The sequence below is a fragment of the Pleurodeles waltl genome, chromosome 3_2 (genome assembly GCF_031143425.1).
Source record: "Pleurodeles waltl isolate 20211129_DDA chromosome 3_2, aPleWal1.hap1.20221129, whole genome shotgun sequence".
Classification (NCBI taxonomy): domain Eukaryota; kingdom Metazoa; phylum Chordata; class Amphibia; order Caudata; family Salamandridae; genus Pleurodeles; species Pleurodeles waltl.
The window spans coordinates 54637181-54660073 of NC_090441.1; the positions used below are offsets into that span (position 1 = coordinate 54637181).

Consider the following 22893-nt stretch of genomic DNA (forward strand, 5'->3'; position numbering starts at 1 on the left):
TCAATATGCTGTTTAACCAAAAACAGCTTTTTGGCGCGAGGTTGACACGGCTATTGAAAAAATGAAAACAATTCGGACACAGCTAAAGCCATGGGTGCTTTGTATACAACGCAATACAGGGGATCCGTTCGTAAGCCCCAATACAGAGGTGGACTTAGAACCCAAACACCTGAAGCATCCACCTCACAAACAAAGTCCACCTACCAACCTCAATATCAAAGAGGTGGGTTCAAAAGCACTTACAGAGGCTAGTACCCCAGAGACAGGGGAAAATATCAGTCAACAAAGCAAGCTTCACAACAGCCAAAGCAGTGACTTAATCCATCCCTTCCCAACTCACACCTCACCTGTGGGGGGAAGACTGCAAAGGTTCCACGCCAATTGGCTACCCATCACAACAGACAACTCGGTAGTTCGATGGCATCTGTCGCTGTAGATACACATGGTATGCATGAGCTCGCCATCTGGTGTTGGGTCGGAGTGTTACAAGTTGTTTTTCTTCGAAGAAGTGTTTTCGAGTCACGGGACCGAGTGACTCCTCCTTCTGTGCTCATTGCGCATGGGCGTCGACTCCATCTTCGATTGTTTTCTTTCCGCCATCGGGTTCGGACGTGTTCCTGTCGCTCCGAGTTTCGGAACGGAAAGATAGCTGAAACCGGAAGATTTTCGACGGTATCGTTGCGATCCGGTTCGAGATAGACACATACGACGACGCGTTGAACATCGAAGCGCTTCGGTGCCCTTCGGGGTAGATTTCGGCACCCCGTCGGGGCCTAGTCGGCCCGACCGCGTGGAGAACAACGCCGATGGAACGGACCCCGTTTCGATTCTGCCCCGAATGCCACAACAAATATCCTTATACGGACCTACACTCGGTCTGTAACCTGTGCCTGTCACCCGAGCACAGCGAAGAATCCTGTGAGGCCTGTCGGGCGTTCCGGTCCCGAAAAACTCTGCGCGACCGTCGAGCGAGAAGACTGCAGATGGCGTCCACGCCAAAGGAGCGTCGACAGTTCGAGACAGAAGAGGAACAGGAGGAATCCTTTTCCATCCAGGATTCAGACTCCGACGAGCTAGACTCTACAAAAACTGTGAGTAAGACGTCGAGATCAGAACTTAAAAAAGGAAAGAAGGCCCAGGGGACGCCACTGCCAACCGGCCATGGCTCCACCCAAATTCTCGGTGACCAACAATCGGCACCGAAAAAGGCCCATTCAGTGTCGAGATCGTCCGACTTCGGTCGAGACACCGGCACGCAGCCTCCTCGGGACCGAGAGAGTGCTAAACAGAAGCATCGACACCGAGAGTTCGGTGTCGACACGGATCGACGCCGAGACAGTGGCGCCGAAGACCATAGAGGCCAAGAATTTTCGGCACAGAAAAAGAGGAAGGTTACCTCGGAGCCGAAAAAACAATCAACAGGGTTTTCGGAGCCGAAAAAAGCGACATCAGACCCTGTTTCAGGCTCCTATACTGAAGAGCATTCTATGTCTTCACAAATGAAGAAACATAGATTTGAACAAGAACTGCAATCCACTGACGTGGATCACACGCAAAAGCGTATCTTTATTCAGCAGGGGACTGGGAAGATCAGTACCCTTCCACCTGTCAAACGAAAGAGAACGCTTCAGTTTACTCCTCAGAAACAAACAGCACAAAAGGTAACACCTCCTCCCTCGCCTCCACCTGTAACTCCGGCTTCGCCAACTTACACCCCGTCACATTCGCCAGCTCACACCGCCATGAGCCACGATGACCAAGATCAGGATGCGTGGGACTTGTACGACGCACCAGTGTCTGATAACAGCCCAGACACATACCCAACTAGGCCATCACCACCGGAAGACAGCACAGCCTACTCACAAGTGGTGGCTAGAGCAGCACTATTCCATAATGTGGAACTACACTCGGAACAAGTAGAGGATGATTTTTTATTTAACACCCTCTCTTCAACCCACAGCTCCTACCAAAGCCTGCCGATGCTCCCAGGCATGCTACGCCATGCAAAGGACATTTTCAAGGAGCCAGTTAAAAGTAGGGCAGTGACGCCTAGGGTGGACAAAAAGTATAAGGCGCCTCCTACGGACCCTGTATTCATCACCTCTCAGCTGCCACCAGATTCTGTGGTGGTAGGGGCTGCCAGAAAACGGGCAAATTCACACACTTCTGGGGATGCACCTCCCCCAGATAAAGAAAGCAGGAAGTTTGATGCAGCCGGGAAGAGGGTTGCTGTCCAAGCAGCAAACCAGTGGCGCATCGCAAATTCACAAGCGCTGCTAGCGCGATACGACAGAGCCCACTGGGATGAGATGCAGCATCTCATTGAACATCTCCCAAAAGATCTGCAAAAAAGAGCAAAACAGGTTGTTGAGGAGGGTCAAAACATTTCCAACAATCAAATACGCTCCTCCATGGATGCAGCAGACACGGCCGCAAGGACCATTAATACGTCGGTTACCATCCGTAGGCACGCATGGCTCAGAACGTCTGGATTCAAGCCAGAAATTCAGCAGGCAGTGCTTAACATGCCAGTAAACGAAAAACTTCTGTTCGGTCCGGAGGTCGACACAGCCATAGAAAAGCTCAAGAAGGACACTGACACTGCCAAGGCCATGGGCGCACTCTACTCCCCGCAGAGCAGAGGATCTTATAACACCTTCCGCAAAACACCTTTTAGAGGAGGGTTTCGGGGTCAGGCCACACAAGCTAGCACCTCACAGTCCGCACCGCCCACCTACCAGGGACAGTACAGGGGAGGTTTTCGGGGCCAGTATAGAGGGGGGCAATTCCCTAGGAATACAGGAAGATTTCAAAGCCCCAAAACCACTACCAACAAGCAGTGACTCACACGTCACTCACCCCTCCCACACAACACCAGTGGGGGGGAGGATACGTCAATATTACGAAGCATGGGACAAAATAACTACAGACACATGGGTCCTAGCAATTATCCAACATGGTTATTGCATAGAATTCATGCAATTCCCTCCAGACATACCACCAAAATCACAAAATTTATCAAAATACCATTCACAGCTTCTAGAGATAGAAGTTCAAGCACTACTGCAAAAAAATGCAATAGAATTAGTACCAAGCACACAAATAAACACAGGAGTTTATTCACTGTACTTCTTGATACCAAAAAAGGACGAAACACTGAGACCAATTCTAGACCTCAGGGTAGTAAACACATTCATCAAATCAGACCACTTTCACATGGTCACACTACAAGAAGTGTTACCATTGCTCAAAAAACACGACTACATGACAACCCTAGACCTCAAGGACGCATATTTCCATATACCAATACATCAATCACACAGGAAATATCTAAGGTTTGTATTCAAAGGAATACATTACCAATTCAAAGTATTGCCTTTTGGTTTAACAACCGCTCCAAGAGTATTCACAAAATGCCTAGCAGTAGTCGCTGCACACATCAGAAGGCAGCAAATACATGTGTTCCCGTATCTAGACGACTGGCTAATCAAAACCAGTTCGCTCACACAATGCTCAAACCACACAAATCAAGTCATACAAACCCTCTACAAACTAGGGTTCACCGTCAACTTTGCAAAATCAAACATTCTGCCAAGCAAAGTACAGCAATATCTAGGAGCCATAATAGACACGACAAAAGGAGTAGCAACGCCAACTCCACAAAGGATCCACAATTTCAACAGGGTCATTCAACACATGTCTCCAAACCAAACAATACAAGCAAGAACAATACTACAGCTCCTAGGCATGATGTCCTCATGCATAGCCATTGTCCCAAACGCAAGACTGCACATGAGGCCCTTACAACAGTGCCTAGCCTCACAGTGGTCTCAAGCACAGGGTCACCTTCTAGATCTGGTGTTGCTAGACCGCCAAACTTACCTCTCGCTTCTATGGTGGAACAGTATAAATTTAAACATAGGGCGGCCTTTCCAAGACCCAGTGCCACAGTACGTAATAACAACAGATGCTTCCATGACAGGGTGGGGAGCACATCTCAATCAACACAACATAAGAGGACAATGGAACATACATCAAACAAAACTGCATATAAATCATCTAGAATTATTAGCAGTTTTTCAAGCACTAAAAGCTTTCCAACCAATCATAATCCACAAATACATCCTTGTCAAAACAGACAACATGACAACGATGTATTATCTAAACAAACAAGGAGGAACACATTCAACGCAGTTAAGCTTGTTAGCTCAAGAAATATGGAAGTGGGCAATCCACCATCAAATTGGTCTAATAGCAGTTTATTCCGGGGATCCAGAATCAGCTGGCAGACAATCTCTCTCAAGATCACCAGCAAGTCCACGAATGGGAAATCCACCCACAGATTCTGAACACCTACTTCACACTCTGGGGAACACCACAAATAGACTTATTTGCAACAAAAGAGAACGCAAAATGCCAAAACTTCGCGTCCAGATACCCACACAAGCAATCCCAAGGCAATGCCCTATGGATGAACTGGTCAGGAATATTTGCTTACGCTTTTCCTCCTCTCCCTCTCCTTCCTTACCTAGTAAACAAATTGAGTCAAAACAAACTCAAACTCATTTTAATAGCACCAACGTGGGCAAGACAACCCTGGTACACAACACTGCTAGATCTGTCTGTAGTACCACACATCAAACTGCCCAACAAACCAGATCTGTTAACGCAACACAACCAACAGATCAGACACCCGGACCCAGCATCGCTGAATCTAGCAATCTGGCTCCTGAAATCCTAGAATTCGGACACTTAAAACTTAGCCAAGAGTGTATGGAAGTCATAAAGCAGGCCAGAAGGCCATCCACTAGACACTGCTACGCAAGTAAGTGGAAAAGATTTGTTTGGTACTGCCATCATAATCAGATACAACCACTAAACGCAACTCCAAAACATATCGTAAATTACTTGCTCCATTTACAAAAAGAAAAGCTAGCCTTCTCTTCTATTAAAATACACCTTGCAGCAATATCTGCATACCTGCAAACTACATATTCAACTTCCTTGTATAGGATACCAGTTATCAAAGCATTCATAGAAGGGCTTAAAAGAATTATACCACCAAGAACACCACCTGTTCCTTCATGGAACCTAAACGTGGTTCTAACAAGACTCATGGGCCCACCTTTCGAACCCATGCACTCTTGCGGAATACAATTCCTAACCTGGAAAGTTGCCTTTCTCATCGCCATTACATCTCTAAGAAGAGTAAGTGAAATTCAAGCGTTCACAACACAAGAGCCTTTTATACAAATACATAAAAATAAGGTCGTCCTACGACCTAATCCAAAATTTTTACCCAAAGTTATTTCACCATTCCATCTAAATCAAACGGTAGAACTACCAGTTTTTTTCCCACAGCCAGATTCTGTGGCTGAAAGAGCACTACATACATTAGATGTCAAAAGAGCATTAATGTACTACATTGACAGAACAAAAAACATCAGAAAAACTAAACAGCTATTTATTGCATTCCAAAAACCTCATGCAGGTAACCCAATATCAAAACAAGGTATAGCCAGATGGATAGTTAAATGCATCCAAATCTGCTACCTTAAAGCAAAAAGACAACTGCCCATTACTCCCAGGGCACATTCAACAAGGAAAAAAGGTGCTTCAATGGCCTTTTTAGGAAACATCCCAATGCAGGAAATATGTAAGGCAGCCACTTGGTCTACGCCTCACACATTCACCAAACACTACTGTATAGATGTGCTATCCGCACAACAAGCTACAGTAGGTCAAGCTGTATTAAGAACTCTATTTCAGACAACTTCTACTCCTACAGGCTAAACCACCGCTTATGGGGAACTAACTGCTTACTAGTCTATGCATACCATGTGTATCTACAGCGACAGATGCCATCGAACTGAAAATGTCACTTACCCAGTGTACATCTGTTCGTGGCATCAGTCGCTGAGATTCACATGGACCCACCCACCTCCCCGGAAGCCTGTAGCAGTTCAGAAGTTACCTTCAATTTTGTACATTTGTATATATATTATTTAATCCTTTAATAGGTACATACTTACATTTTTCATTGCGCGGGCACTATTACTATAGTACAACTCCTACCTCACCCTCTGCGGGGAAAACAATCGAAGATGGAGTCGACGCCCATGCGCAATGAGCACAGAAGGAGGAGTCACTCGGTCCCGTGACTCGAAAACACTTCTTCGAAGAAAAACAACTTGTAACACTCCGACCCAACACCAGATGGCGAGCTCATGCATACCATGTGAATCTCAGCGACTGATGCCACGAACAGATGTACACTGGGTAAGTGACATTTTCATTATCAATCATCCTCAATGGCTATTGCATAGAATTGGCACAAACTCCACCAAATATCCCACCAAAACCACACAACCTCTCCACACAACATATCGCCCTGTTGCAAGAGGAAATAAAATCTCTATTACTCAAACATGCAATAGAGCCAGTGCCACAAAATCAACTAGGAACAGGAGTTTACTCACTGTATTTCCTCATTCCCAAAAGGGACGGAACCTTAAGGCCAATATTAGAACTCAGAACCCTCAATCTTTACATCCTGTCAGAACACTTTCACATGGTAACACTACAGGATGTTGTCCCACTACTTCGAAGCAAAAACAACAAGTGATGGACGGAATGCTGAACACTGTCAAACATTCACCCCCAGTACAGTGATCTGGGCCTAAATCCATAATTTTTTTGCTGCCCATGCCATTCCAGTTTGGACCCAGCCATATGCAAATCAGTCTTGACCCTGTTCCCCATGGGAACAGTCCAGCCCGAACTGCTAGGCCAGGTCTTCCCTGGACTGGAAACAAGCATCCTGGGACCGGTTTCAGGGTTTCACCCCTCATCAGCCAGGCTAGCTTGAATCCAGTGGCATGGGAAGCACTACTTCAACAGCACGATTTCATGGCAACATTAGACCTCAAAGATGCGTATTTTCACATACCCATCCATCCAGCACACAAAGTATATATCAGGTTTGTAATTCAGGTAAAGCATTATCAGTTCAAAGTGTTACCCTTCGGAATAACAATAGCTCCCAGAGTATTCACAAAATGCCTGGCGGTAGTTGCAGCCTACCTAAGACAGCACATTCATGTCTTCCCATATCTCGACGATTGGCTAATAAAATCCAACAGTCATACACAGTGTCAAAAACATATGCATTATGTAATACAAACCCTACACAACCTAGGGTTCTCCATAAACTACCAAAAATCACACCCACAACCTGAGCAAATTCAACAGTATTTAGGGGCCACACTAAATACGCAAACAGCGCTTGCAAGCCCAAGTCCACAAAGAATACAAGCATTTCGCAATATATTGACACAACTACAGCCAGCCCATCAGCACACTGTCAAATTTGTCATGAAACTGTTGGGCATGATGGCATCCTGTATCGCCATTGTCCCACATGCAAGACTAAACATGTGGCCTTTACAACAGTGCCTTGCGCAGCAGTGGTCACAGGCACAGGGTCAACTTCACGATCTAGTGTTGATAGACCACCAAACGTGCATATCACTTCAGTGGTGGAATTCCACAAACCTAAACAAAGGGCGGCCATTTCAGGACCCCGTGCCTCAGACCATACTTACAACAGATGTATCAATGATAGGCTAGGGGTCCCACCTCAATAATCACAACATTCAAGGACCATGGGACACCAAACACAAACAGTTACACATAAATCACCTAAAATTGCTAGCTGTATTCCTAGCACTCAAAGTTTTTCAGCCTCTTCTCACTCACAAGAACATCCTTATCAAAACAGACAACATGACAACAATGTATTACCTAAACAAGCAAGGAGGGACCCATTCATCCCAACTCTCCCTCCTAGCCCAAAAGATTTGGCAATGGGCAATCCACAACAACATTCACCTGGTAGCACAGTGCATTCCAGGGTTACACAACCATTTAGCAGATGTTCTCAGCTGAGATCATCAACAAACGGATGAGTGGGAGATTCATCCTCAAGTGCTTCAGCTATACTTTTACCACTGGGGAACACCAGACATAGATTTATTCGCCACCAGCAAAAATGCAAAATGCCAAAACTTCGCATCCAGGTACCCACATCCCCTATCTAAGGGCAATGCTCTATGGATCAATTGGTCAGGGATATTTGCTTACGCTTTTCCCCCTCTCCCACTCATTCCTTTTCTAGTCAACAAACTGCGTCAAAACAAACTCAAACTAATACTTATAGCACCAATGTGGGCACGCTAACCGTGGTACACCACACTGTTGGACCTCTCAGTAGTACCTCACATCAAACTTCCAAACAGACCAGACCTGTTAACGCAACACAAACAACAGATCAGACACCCCAATCCAGCAATTCTCAATCTAGCAATCCGACTCCTGAAGTCTTAGAGTTTGGCTATCTAAATCTTCCAAACGAGTGTATGGAAGTAATTAAACAGGCAAGAAAACCTACCACCTGCCTACCACCAGCCATTGTTATGCTAACAAATGGAAAAGATTTGTCTTCTACTGCCAAGCAAAACACATCACACAGTTGGATGCGTCCATACAGGACATCGTAGGTTTATTTACTACACCTACAAAAAGCAAATCTTGCCTTTTCATCCATCAAAATACACCTCACTGCAATTTCTGCTTATTTGCAAATTAAACACACAAAATCCCTATTTAGAATACCAGTCATTAAAGCCTTCATGGAAGGACAAAAGCGGATCATACCTCCAAGAACTCCACCAGTACCCTCGTGGAATCTTAATATTGTACTTACACGACTCATGGGTCCACCTTTTGAACCCATGCATTCTTGTCAGATCCAATTCTTAACTTGGAAAGTTGCATTTCGAGTAGCTATCACTTCATTATGAAGAGTTAGTGAAATACAGGCTTTCACTATTGTGGAACCCTTTATACAAGTACACAAACATAAAGTTGTTCTCCGCACAAATCAAAAATTTCTACCAAAAGTCATTTCACCGTTTCATTTAAACCAAACAGTGGAACTCCCAGTCTTCTTCCCACAGCCAGACTCAGTGGCAGAAAGAGCACTGCATACATTAGATATAAAAAGAGCTCTAATGTACTATATAGACAGAACTAAACCATTTTGTAAAACTAAACAATTGTTTGTCGCATTCCAGAAACCCCAAGCTGGTAACCCTATATCCAAACAAGGCATAGCCAGATGGATAGTTAAATGTATACAAACTTGTTAGCTAAAAGAGAACTACTCATTACACCAAAGGCACACTCCACTAGAAAGAAAGGAGCAACAATGGCCTTTCTATGTAACATACAAATGACAGAGATTTGTAAGGCAGCCACTTGGTCCACACCTCATACTTTTACCAAACACTACTGTGTAGATGTGTTAGCAACATAACAAGCCACAGTAGGACAGGCTGTACTGAGAACATTATTTCAAACAACTTCAACTCCTAAAGGCTGACCACCGCTTTGGGGAGGATTACTGCTTTGTAGTCTATGCACAGCATGTGTATCTGCAGCTACACATGCCACTAAACGGAAAATGTCACTTACCCAGTGTACATCTGTTCGTGGCATGTTCCGCTGCAGATTCACATGCGCCCTCCCACCTCCCCGGGAGCCTGTAGCCGTTTAAGTTGCAATTAGAAATTGTACATATGTAAATAAACATTCCTTTACCTCAAACTTTGTACATACTTATCTATTCCATTGCATGGACATCTTTACTATTCTCACTCTACCACTCCTACCTTACCTTCTGCGGGAAAACAATCTAAGATGGAGTCGATGCCTATGCGCAATGGAGCCGAAAGGGAGGAGTCACTCGGTCCTGTGACTCGAAAAGACTTCTTAGAAGAAAAACAACTTGTAACACTCCGAGCCCAACACTAGATGGCAGGAACAGTGCACAGCACAGCACGTGAATCTGCAGCGGAACATGCCACAAACAGATGTACACTGGGTAAGTGACATTACATCACGGTTCAGTATCTTTTGAACTTTTTTCCAAACTTTCTATAACCATCGGTATAGTTTTGAACGCATTTTCTGGTCTTGTAGTCGATCTGCTTGCGATAGTCGACTTGACGCCCCTAGGGGCGATCTCGCCCGTCTCTGGCCTACTTTGATACGTGGGACTCGAACAGTGGTATGCTGATGGAACGGACTCCGTTTCGGTTTTGCCCTCGATGTCACGCCAAATTTCCTTACACCGACCAACACTTGGTGTTTAATCTCTACCGGTCTCCCAAACACAGAGAGGAAATCTGCAATGCTTGCCGGCTGTTATGATCCAAAAAGACTCTTAGGGATCGAAGAGCACATCGAATGGAGATGGCGTCCAAGTCGTCGGAGCACACACCAGACATCTTCGGGGATGAACATGCACAAGAGGAGGTGGAACAGCTAAGAACATTCTCCATAGCAGACTCCGATTCGGATTAAGACTCCGATGTCGACAGCCAGTGTATTCCACCAGTGCAATATGTGATTACCACATCCCCGTCCCACCATCCAGAGACAATAAAAAAAAAGACACCTGCATTGGTCTTGTGTCCTCCACTGCCTTCGAGCCATAATTGGACCTGAAAGATACATTCGGATGACCAACCCTTGGGTTCGGCACCGAAAATGAAGACCAAAGTGCATTCGGCACCGACCAAACACCCATCAGCATCTGTTTTGGTGTCGAGCCGAAAATCGGACTCCTCCGCCTCAGAGCTGAAAAGACTTTCAGCACTTTCGGAGCCGACATTTTTGGTTCAACTCAAGCAGTCTGTAGCCAAGCTTTCGGGGGTGAAAGCTGTCTGGGGTAAATATGCTCCAGATACTGAGGAGTCATCGGAGATATGGCCCATATTGGAGGTTATGGACGCTAAGCAGTGCAAGATCCATATTCATAAGGATACAGGAAGGATCATAGCCTCTCATCCTCCAACAATAAAGCGAAAACTGACTTTTCAGAAAACTTAAGACACTGGGCCTCCACCTGCCAAAATCTCCAAATATAAGGAGAAGCCAAGACCACCCCACCAGTCTTCACCACCACATTCTCCTTCCCTTCCTGTTACTCCACCACCCGTTTCTCCACCCAATTCCCATTTACAGTTCTCACCACAACAATCCTCCCTTTTACCATATAACGATGATTTGTCTGATCCTGAACAGGATGTAGATCTGTGGGATATTTACGACTTAGATCCTATTTTTCCCAAAGACCCTGATTTATACCCAGCGAGGCTGTCCCTCCCTGATTATACCACTGCCTATAATCAGGTTGTAGCTAGGGCAGCTGGGTATCACAATCTACAACTGCACCCCAACCCTTTTGAGGATGATTTGTTTTATTTAACACGCTAACATCTACTCATAAAGAGTATCATTGTCTCCCTATGCTTCCAGGCATGCTTAAACATGCGGAGGACATCTTTAAAGAGCCTGTGAAATCAAGGGTAATTACACCTAGGGTGGATAAGAAATATAAACCCCCACCCTCAGATCCCGTGCTTATTAGGGCAGAGCTACCACCTGACTGTAGTGGTCAGCACAGCAAGAATGCGGGCCAATAGTCAATCTACAGGCAACGCCCCTCCTCCAGACAAGGAGAGTCGCAAATTTGATGCAGCAGGCAAAAGAGTGGCCACTCAAGTGGCTAATCATTGGAGAATCGCAAACTCACAAGCTATCCTAGTGAGGTATGATAGGGCTCATTGAGACCAAATGGAGGACTTGCTGCAGTATCTCCCATCAGAGCATCACAAAAAGGGCACAACAGATAGTAGCAGAGGGGCAAGCTATCTCTAATAATCAAATTAGATCTGCTGTTGATGTGGTTGATACAGCAGCAAGGGGGGTCAGCACCAGCATTATCAGGAGACATGAGTGGTTAAGAGTTTCTGGTTTCAAGCCAGAAATCCAGCAGGTGGTGTTAAATATGCCTTTTGACAAACACAATTTATTTGAGCCAGGGGTAGATACCACTTTCGAGAAGCCCAAAAAGGACTCTGAGACAGCTAAAGGTATGGGTGGGTTATATACTACACCCACTCGAGGCACTTTTCGTAGGCCACCGTTTAGAGGGGTTTCAAGTCATCCACCACAGAGCCATCCACATCCCAGTCAAAACAAGGAGCACACATTTACAACAGAGGTGCATTTGGAGGCTCATATAGAGGAAATAATTATAGAAGAAGAGGTAAATCAGCCGCTCCCAGAGGTTCCTCCACCTCAGCCAAGTAGTGACTTCATACACATCCCCACAGAGCATCCATCTCCTGTGGGAGGAAGACTGGTAAATGTTTACCCACAATGGCACAACATTACTACAGATCAATGGGTTTTATCAGTTATCCAACATTGCTATTGCCTAGAACTCATCTCCATTCCATCAAACATTCCTCCTCGACCACACAGACTTACTCTGGAACATCTTGGCTTATTAAAACAGGAGTTGCAATCGCTACTCCTCAAAGACACCATAGAGTCGGTACCTCAATCCCAACACGGAGCCGGAGTATATTCACTATACTTCCTCATACCAAAGAAAGATGGTACTCTCAGACTAATCTTAGACCTCAGACCTCTCAATCAATACATCCTTTCAGAGCATTTTCACGTGGTCACAACAGGATTACATGATAACATTAGATCTCAAGGATGCTTATTTCTATATTCCCATACACCCAGCACACCAAAAATATCTCAGGTTTGTGACTGCAGGAAAGCATTACTAGTTCAAAGTCTTAACATTTAGGGTAACAGCACCAAAGGTATTCACCAAATCTCTAGCGTTAGTTGCAGCGCTCCTCAGAGGACAACACATTTATGTCTTCCATATCCGAACGACTGGCTCATAAAACCCAGTACAGAGCAAATTTGTCAACAACATACTCAGTATGTAGCAGACATACCACACATTCTAGGATTCATAGTCAATTATCAGAAGTCTCACCTGAGGCCAGCTCAGATACAACCGTATCTAGGAGCAATTCTCAACACTCAGTCAGGGGTTAGCATACCCTAACTTACTCAGAATTCAAGCATTTCACAATCCCACATCGCAACCACAGGACAACGACACTTACACAGTAAAGTTGTTCATGAAACTATTGGGAATGATGGCTTCATGCATAGCAATAGTATCCAATGCAAGACTGCACATGCGACCACTACAGCAGTGTCTTTCTCAACAATGGTCTCAGTCACAGGGTCAACTTCAGAATCTAGTATTGCTGGACCACCAGATTCCTCGCTCTCTGCAGTGGTGGAATCACACAAACCATTCAAAAGGGCGACCCTTTCAGGACCCAGTGCCTCAGACCATAATCACAACAGATGCATCAATGATGGGTTGGGGAGCTCACCTCAACAACCTCACTGTACAAGGGGAACGGGACTCAGTACAACACACTTACCACATAAACTACTTGGAATTCCTAGCAGTATTCCTAATACTCAAAGCTTTAAAAACGCAGATCACACACAAGACAGTGTTAATAAGAACAGACAATATGACTACGATGTATTATCTGCAAAAACAGGGGGGTTGGTGGGGAACACATTCATCTCAATTATCCCTTCTAGCACAGACATTTTGGAAATGGGAAATTCACAATCGCATTCACCTACTTGCAGAATATATCCCTGGGATACACAACCAACTAGCGGACCTCTTAAGCAGGACGCAACAGCAAGTACACAAATAGGAGATTAACACACAGGTGATTCAACAATACTTCTAACTGTGGGGAACCCCAAAAATAGATCTTTATGCCACAAAAGAAAACACAAAATGCCAAAACTTCACATCCAGGTGCCCACACCCCCAATCCAAAGGCAATGCTCTATGGATCAATTGGTCAGGGATATTTGCTTACACTTTTCCACCTCTCCCACTCACTCCATTTGTGATCAGGAAGAGGAAACAAAACCCCCTCACTATGATACTCATAGCTCCCAAGTGGGTACACCAACATTGGCACACAACACTATTGGACCTGTCTGTAGTGCCACATCACAGACTACCAAACAGACCAGATCTCTTAACTCAAACCAGAGGTCAAATCAGACATCCAAATCCCAGCATACTCAACCTTCCGATTTGGCTCCTGAGGTCATAGAGTTTGGATATTTACAACTTCCATCTGAATGTATGGAAATTCTAAAACAGGCCCGTAAACCCACAACTAAACAATGTTATGCAGCTAAATGGAAACGTTTTGTCTATTATTGTCAGCCAAAAAAACATTGACCCACTTAAAACTTCAGTACAGGATATTGTATGCTACTTGTTTCACTTACAAAGAGCAAACCTAACGTACTCCTGTATTAGGATACACTTAACAGCTTTAGCTGCTTATCTTCAGAACAGACAACATACTTCCCTGTTTAGGATCCCTGTTATAAAGGCTTTTATGGAGGGTCTTAAACAGGGTATTCCACCTAGAGTTCCACCAGCTCCTGCCTGGAATCTTAATATTGTACTCACAAGACTTATGGGTCCACCATTTGAGCCCATGCATTCTTGTCCACTTCAGTTTCTATCATGGAAGGTCATCTTTTATTAGTCAGTGGAATTGACTGTTTTCTTTCCACAGCCAGATTCAGTTGCTGAAAGAGCTCTTCATACTCTTGATGTTAAAAGAGCTCTCATGTACTATATAGACATAACAAAGGATTTTAGGAAAACTAAACAACTTTTTGATTGTTTTTCAAAACCACGCAAAAGTAATCCTATCTCAAAAACTGGGTTAGCAAGATGGATAGTCAAATGCATCCAAATTTGTTATCTTAAAGCCAAAAGACAGTTACCAATTACTCCTAGAGCTCATTCTACTAGGAAAAAAGGAGCTTCCATGGCATTCTTATGGAACATACCAATAGCTTACATATGTATAGCAGCCACGTGGTCTACACCGCACACATTTACTAAACATTACTGTTTGGATGTCCTATCTCGCCAACAAGCAAATGTTGGACAGGCAGTCCTTAGGACACTATTTCATCCTACTCCAACCCCTACAGGCTAGCCACCGCCTATTCTAGGAGGGGAGTGCTTTACAATCTATGAAAAGCATGCTATCGAACGGAAAATGTTACTTACCCAGCAGACATCTGTTTGTGGCATGTAGTGTTGTAGATTCACATGCACCCACCCTCCTCCCCGGAAGCCTGTAGCTGTTTTAGTAATATGTATTGTAAATATGTATATATATTGCATGGACATCTCTTTTCTCTATATATAAATATGTATCTACACACACAGTCTTTTCTTCACCCTCCTGCTGGAAAACAATCTAACAAAGGACTTGATGCCCATGTGCAGTATCACCGAGGAGGAGTCACTTGATCCTGTGACTCGATTCTTCGAACAAAAACAACTTGTAACAGTCCGTTTTCCATATATATATATATATATATATATATATATATATATATATATATATATAATATAATATACACCTACTGAGGCACCAGTTCAAAATACCATTCAAGCATTTTTTCACAGTGCAAGCAGCACCTCTTTCAAAATCCAGACGGCCTGCGGCTCAAACTGCCTTGATTACAGGTCAGTAAAGTATGAGTAATCACAAAGCCAGTATTTATTAAAATCATTGTTCACATGACCTGATAAACACAGAATACAGGTCCCAAAGCGACAACATGACAGTATTATGTGGGCTGCAGCTTCTAAATGCATGTGGCTATTTAATCGTCATGCAAGTCAAGGGCACTGTTTAATGAAGTTAATTAAACTGTGAAACCTAGAATGCTATTATAGCAATATAAAAAACTAGGGCTTTCTGATTACTGATACTTTACTCACTTGTGATCAAGGCAGTTTGAGCCGAAACGCACTATCAATACATTATTGTATGGTATTTTGAACTGGTGCCTCAGCATTTTCTGTTTTGTTCATATGACAATGGTTGCTTCGCTGTTGCGCTGAGGCTGCCTTGACGGGGTCAGGTGGCGCCACACATAACTTGAGGTTCAGAAGTATTTATTGAAGGGGCCTGGCCCGTTTGCCTCCTTTGTTGCTCTACTTTAAACTAAGAAGAAACAATGCCAAAGAATGCAGCACTCTTAGTCAGAGTAATGAATATATTAAGGCACTTGCCAAATATCAAATAAAAGCACTCTAAAATATGAACACAAGCATTTAACTTGAATCCTGTGAAACACGTGTATATGCCAAATTACTCACAGCAGTTAAACAATGACAGGCAGAAAATGTGCAATACATCAACAGTGAATATATGCAGTGAAGATATATATAGTCAAGCTAAATAATTAAGAATTGAAATGCATCACAATGGGGGTTGAATCCTTCATCCTTGCCAGCATCAAGCCGGAGAGCCCTTAAAGGCTGAGGCAGGAGGTCTTCCCAATATGGGATTTGTTTCCTTAACAGTGCATCCGCTTTCAGGAGAGCTCCTTCTACCTCAGTGCCAGGTTTCCCCACCTTATATACCTTAAACTCAAGAGGAAGATTCTAGCACTCTCCCCCTCCCTTCATTTATGAAATTCAAGCGCTGACTGTACTCTGTTGAAAACACGCAAAGGAGCTGGCCCCTGCCCCAATGCGCATTCCAGAGACGCAGGAGCTGTACTTTTCCTTGATGAAAACATTACCATGCTGAGACTCCCTTCTCGCGTCTACCTTCCATGTGCCCCATGTTGTGTTCCAATACAGTGTAACTCTGTGCTAGTGAGAAAAGCGCAAAGACGTTTTGTGTGGAAAACAAGCTTGGTGTGGAAAAACCCTGCGCCGCCGCTGTGACTGAACATGAAGCTAAGCACAAAATGGAGTCTTTTGTCAAATACACATAGCATTCTACCTCTGTGGAATTTATGGCATTTATCCAAGAAAAAGATTCTGCATGGAGGTGAGCTAGGGATGAAAGGGAGGTATTTTACCTCTTTCCTGGCAGTTCAAGACCTCCTTGTGATGATAGTATACTATGGGTTGTAGCTTCTAAATGCATGTGGATATTTAATCGTCATGTAAGCCAAGGACACTGTTCTATAATATTAATTAAACTGTGACACCTAGAACGCTAATATAGCAGCATTTACATTAGACACTGCAGGAAAGATCAATACTGAATGGTGCACTTTGGGATTTGTATTCTGTGATTATCAGGTCACGTGATCAATGATTTAAAAAGCACTGGCTTTGTGATTACTCATACTTTACTCGCAGTCCCCAGTATTAGTCATTCGTAGAGTTGGAGGGACGCAACCTAAATGTCTGTAAATATACAATTTAAATGAGGCAGATATGTTAGTAGGTTGGAAAAGGGATCTACTGTCCTTGGTTGCGTGTGTAAATTATACTAGTCCAAGCATTTATGTGTGTACTATTCCATTAAGATGTTGTGCTTCTCGTGGTAAAAGTGATGGTTTTCCTGGAGGAGGGGCACAGGAAATAAGATCGGGAGAAATGTCTTGGGGTAATTTCAGAGGGCATCGATCTTAGCTCCAGCAGGATCACCCAGAAAGCTAACAGTGTTGCATGACCATATGAAGTCTGCCTCTACTGGTAAATAGTGTGAGGACTCCTGAAGCAATGTGTACTGGCTTCTAGCACCCAGAATTCATAATTTGCTGCATCGGATTCTGTGGTCGATTGAAAGACCACATTTAGCCTGGCATATGTAGCACTCACTCTGCTGAAACTCTCCTATGACAAAGTCTCCAAACTAAAGTTGTCAGAATCCAGGACCTGTGTGTTTTGGGAAGAAAGGGTGCAGTGAGGTTAAGAAGAACGTGAGGATTTCAATAGATGACATGTACAGGACAAATAAATTATGGGCTAGAAGCAGAGCTTCTGTTCAGCAAGTACGTTCAGAGTCTTTCAAATGTATTTTGAAAAGGAATATCAATGTTTGGCTTTCATGACTTCTTCTGTGTGTGTCTGTTATATGTAGTACAGCTCTGTCAACATACCAATCTTTCTATCTCCTCCCTTGATGGTCCTTGTGTCTTCTTCCTCCACAGACCCTGCTGGACATATTCACAGGTGTGAAGCTTTACCTTCCACCTTCTCTGGAGGATTACAACAAACTCCGACGCTACTTTGTTGCTTTTGATGGAGACTTAGTGCCAGACTTCGATACATCAGCTGCAACACATGTGATGGGCAGCATAGATGATAACCCAAGTGCCAAACAAGTCACCCCTGGCTGGATCTGGAAGTGTATTCAGAAACGAAAGCTAATTGCACCATGCTGAGGAATTAAAATTTAACCCCAGGTGTACCCTGGCTCGGACCAATCTCAGACCACCTTTAGCTAAAGGTCAACTTGAATATTTCTAAAGATGTGTTTTTTTTACATCTCATTTCATTACAAGTCGTGCGCTGTGTTTTTCACGTGGGATTGAAGCACAACTCCACTTCACTACTTTTTGGTTATTCCCATCTCTTTCTCACCTGTCTAAAAATTAGTTCTTTTTTCCCTATGGAATCCTCTTGCAAAACTGAACTTTATTTGAGTAAAAATGTCCTTGCTGCCCTCGGTTTTGCAACTGATGCCTCGTTAAAATGGCAGAAGGAATACTTCCCCATTTTACACCAGCACTATTTGTAAAACTCTTTGTGCATTTATTTATTTTTGATTGTACAATTTTATTCCAATTCTTTCCAAACTGCTCCTCAGTATAGATTAGATAAACACTGATGGGTAATTTTCGAGAGCCAAATGATTGTACAATGTTGTTAGCGTTCTTTCCAAACTACTCCTCAGTATAGATTAGATAAACACTGATGCGTAATTGTCAAGAACCAAATGACTTGGGTAGTTTTTAGACACACCTGTTTTTGGTCATGATCAATCAATCAGTCAGAGCATTTGTAAAGCGCACTACCGTGAGGGCCCCCAGACACTGAGGGGAGGGGGGCTGCTACTGCTCGAACAGCCAAGTGTGCAGAGAAGTCCCACCTTTATTTTTATGTAGTATTTAGGGTTACCATACAACTCTTTCGCTTCTGTTGTTTTCAGTCCTGTCCTTTCAGTTATCCGTATGTTTGTGTGAGCTGTAGTATTGATCTACTTTCATTTGACCAACAGTCCTAAAATACCATTGGAAAACCCATGCGTGGAAAACTTGGCTCCCAGTGACCTCGTGCCATCTTGAATTTTTTTGCAAGGTATCTTCACTTAGCTTCAGAGCATTTTTTAAAATAAATACTAGACAATCTACTGAATATGTTAAATAAATTATTCCATTACATGGAGAAGGGCATTAGTTATTAAAATTGCCAATCCTTTGTATTATTGGCCAGTTATACAATAGATTGTTGCAGTGCAGAAGGTACCTCTTTCTTGCAGTGACTATAGGTCTGATTTAAAATTCAGTGGATGGTATTTTCTCTGTCAGGGCGACGGAGTATGTTTCTCTGTCACCCACCAAATTTAGAGATGTCTAATGGACATCTTCTGCATTGACAGGATTAGCAAGTCAACATGACGAAGCCATACAGCAAACATTCAGTATTTTTTATTTCAAAATCCCAAAGCAGGATTTTATTTTTGCAAATATAAAAAGCAGTGACCTCCTCATCATGGGAAATTTCTCCCATAGTGTGGGTGTCATTTACAAGTTTTCATTGCCCCTTACTGTCAGGTTTCACCTGGCGGTGACTGAGATTGCAAACTAGCCATTTGACTGCCCACACTAATTCTGGCGGGTGATTAAATGGCTAAACCTCTGACCACCCCCATACTCTGTCTCACCGTCAGTGGTGGAGACGAAGTAGTCACCATTGTCGACATATGTTATTGGCTCTAAATGAGGTGGGTGGAACTTCAGTTCAGCGGAGAGGGTACTCTGTTGCCTTTACCACGACGTACCCTCTTTGCCAATTGCCAAACTATAAATCAGGCCTATATATGCTTGTGAGGAGCTGGCCATGTTCTAAAAAAAAATAAAAGGTGAAAGGAAGATTTATTTGTAAATGGATGTTGTGTTGGAATAGAAAATTAACAGATCTGTTTGGCAATATTGATTTGATCTGTTTTGTGATCCAAACGAAATGACAAAGCCAGGGAGGGCTCAGGACGTGTTCAATCTTAACACTTTTTTGTGTTTTCTAAAAGAGTGGGTTCGAAGAAAGGGACCATTTAAGAATGTGGGGGTGGGAGGTCATGAAGAGTCGGACTTTAATGATTTGTATTATCTGTAGAAGCAATAGACTGGAGCTTTAATCCCCTTTTTTCGGCATACAAATTTCTTTCTTTCTTACATCTATTCTCTTCACTACAAAAATGTAGAATGCTTTGAAAAAAGGCCAAACTTGTTTGTAAAACAATACTAACCTTAACATTTTATTTCTGGATTATTTATCGTATGAGGAAGGGGAAACAGTTCTTTGGCAGGGTAGAGTAAGTCTTGCATCTGGCCTACTGATGCATCAAAGAATGGAGGAAGTATTCACAGTTTTGAAATTGCAGTCAACACAAATTTTTTCCAGTCCCCCCCCCCCCCGAACCACATGGCACTGTAGGAAAAGAAGAGTGAGTTTGAGTCAATGACCCAGAAGCCACCATTTATGTGTTAGGCTATTATAGGGTGTAGTTTATACAGTGCTGCTTTGTTGTAAGCCTGATTCCGATCTAGCCTTTCTTGCCTTTTTATTCTCAACCCCTAAGGACTGAATGCATACATCAACTGTGTGGGTTTGTATTTACTAATCATTTTTCAATGTTATTACTAAAAATAAGGCTCCTGAGGGAAGAAACTCTCATGGCTCTCTCCGAGTCAAACTGATTACTGCATCAGCTGCTTCAGACATTTCCCCTTTAAAGATAATGTAGTTAGTTTAGTGCTCTAAAGTTGAGGATGGATGATGTGAAATGGAGTAGCATTCTGGTAAACCTTTTTTTATTGTTTGACATACAAATGGAGATTATTTTTATATTGGATTATGTGTCACTACACAGACCCCTACCTTAACAGAGATGGTCCTCCTTTCATCCCACCCCCTAAACAGCTGTGGACGCTAGATTGATTCGCCATGCCTTTGGACAAAGAATGCATCTGTTGTATTTTGCAAGCGGAATGTAAGGGCTTACATGCTTCCTGATAGCTCCTTGGAGTACTAATGGATGGTCCATAAACCATAAATGGAATGGCTTCAAGAATCCATTGTTATAACAATTTACGTAGATCAAGGCTGTTGTGTTAAATGAAGAACATGAATATATGGGTCTAAATACCTATTGAAAAAGTTCTCTTTTATTGGCAAAATTAACTAAAATGGGGAACATTTAGAAACATTTTAAAACAGTAAGACTGATAGAGGCGCTGGACTTTTTATTGTTGTGGGAATATAAAGTACTACGTACAACCTATCTTGGTATTTCTTTTTTCCATTGAAATGTATGCTATTTATTTATTTGTAAATGATACAGAATAATTAGGACACTGTTGTATTGCTCAATAGATGTGTGGTTCATTGTTTGAATTATAGATAATGCTTTGTCAAAGCCATGTTAGTTAACGTAAAGGTGTTCACTACTTTTACTTGTTGATCTTGCAGTGCTGTGTACTGGTTTTTATGATGCCCAATTCTTCCCTTAGATCCCTCACGTTAAGACTTTCTTCCAGGTACCTGACTGGATCAGTAAATGTTTGCCCCCAAATGAAAGCTGTGCAGCGCCATTCGGTGGTGCTACGTAATGCCTTCACCCCAGATTTGACAACATTCAACTATCGGGCATGATTGCATGAGTTAACTGTTTTTGTCCACATCTCATTGGTGTGGGCCCTGAGCTCTTTTCAGTGTTTCACCAATAACTTTCCTCAGTAAGTCCAGCAGCCTGGTCAAATGTCACCACTTAAGGTCTCCGGATTTAAACCGCTTAGATGGTGTCACAAGTATGTCTGTCGGATCCAGGCGACATCAGTTGTGGTGTTTAGGATCTGTCCATGACCCCTCACCCTGCGTCTGTTGCTCCTCAATGTACGTTAAAGCCATGAGCCAGTGAGAAGTCAATTTATTCTTGGCAACAGCTGCAAAGGATATTCCAAAGCCGTCTGTAACTCCTACTTCAGGTAACCCACTTGAGGGAGAATGATCCTCCAAGTAATCCTTCCCTAAGGACAAAACCCCCACAAACGAAGTCCTTTTCTTCATCAAGGAAATGGTCGCACTCCCTGGACCATTCAGACATCGTTTCCTGATACCGGTGTCTTCCTTGTTGCCTTAGCAGTTTCCGGTTCTGAAAAAGATGAAGTTGAAGTTTCTGGCTCCATCCTTTGACCCTTCCCGGGTCAAGGAATATCTTCTGGCCTTGTTGGAGTTTTCAGGATGGTCCTGATACCTTCTGGGACACCTCCAAAGATTGGGCCTGAGTCTACAGGTTTGTTGATTCTGTTGAATCCGACATTTGTGCCACCCAACTCTGCATCTTGAAAAGCTGTGATGTTGGGGCAATCTAGGAAGACACCTTTGCCTTGTAAGGTGCCAGTCAGTGTGCCTGCGGTGCCGTATATGATGCTGACCTCTGAGCAGATTTCAGTTCGGGTTCCACTTTTGAAATCTGCTTACATTATTAGAGCAGCTGAAAGAAAATCTGTGCCTGTTTTTATGATAAACCTTGGTCACATCTCCACCTTATGGCCCAGAAACTTGCCTAGATGAATGTACCCTTCACATCTAATTCTGAAGCCCTGAATGCATCCGAGAGGGATTATTGGTGCACAAAACACAGTCCATAAAATGCCAACTTCTTATTCCTTACACTTTGGTTTGGATGCCTGGAAACAAATCTTGAAGGGCAGCATGGAGTCTGGCGCCCTTGCCCGATCTATTGTCACGGTGGTAACTTTGCTCAGGCATGCCTGAATGTCTCCCACAGGATCTTAGGGAGATTTTCAGGCAGCATGACAGCATGTTTTTAATGGCAA

The 22893-nt window shown here is 43.4% G+C and overlaps 1 protein-coding gene across 3 annotated transcripts in view; it reads left to right on the forward strand.

Moving 5' to 3' along the window:
* LIG3 (DNA ligase 3) overlaps window positions 1-21335 on the forward strand; it is a 424911-nt gene extending 403576 nt beyond the window's left edge. For all 3 annotated transcript variants that reach the window (XM_069226761.1, XM_069226764.1, XM_069226763.1), the window contains one exon: window positions 17983-21335. In XM_069226761.1, the coding sequence (XP_069082862.1) occupies window positions 17983-18216 (234 nt within the window). In that variant the 3' untranslated portion in view covers window positions 18217-21335. The remainder of the gene's footprint in view (window positions 1-17982) is intronic.
* The last annotated feature ends 1558 nt before the right edge of the window (window positions 21336-22893 follow it).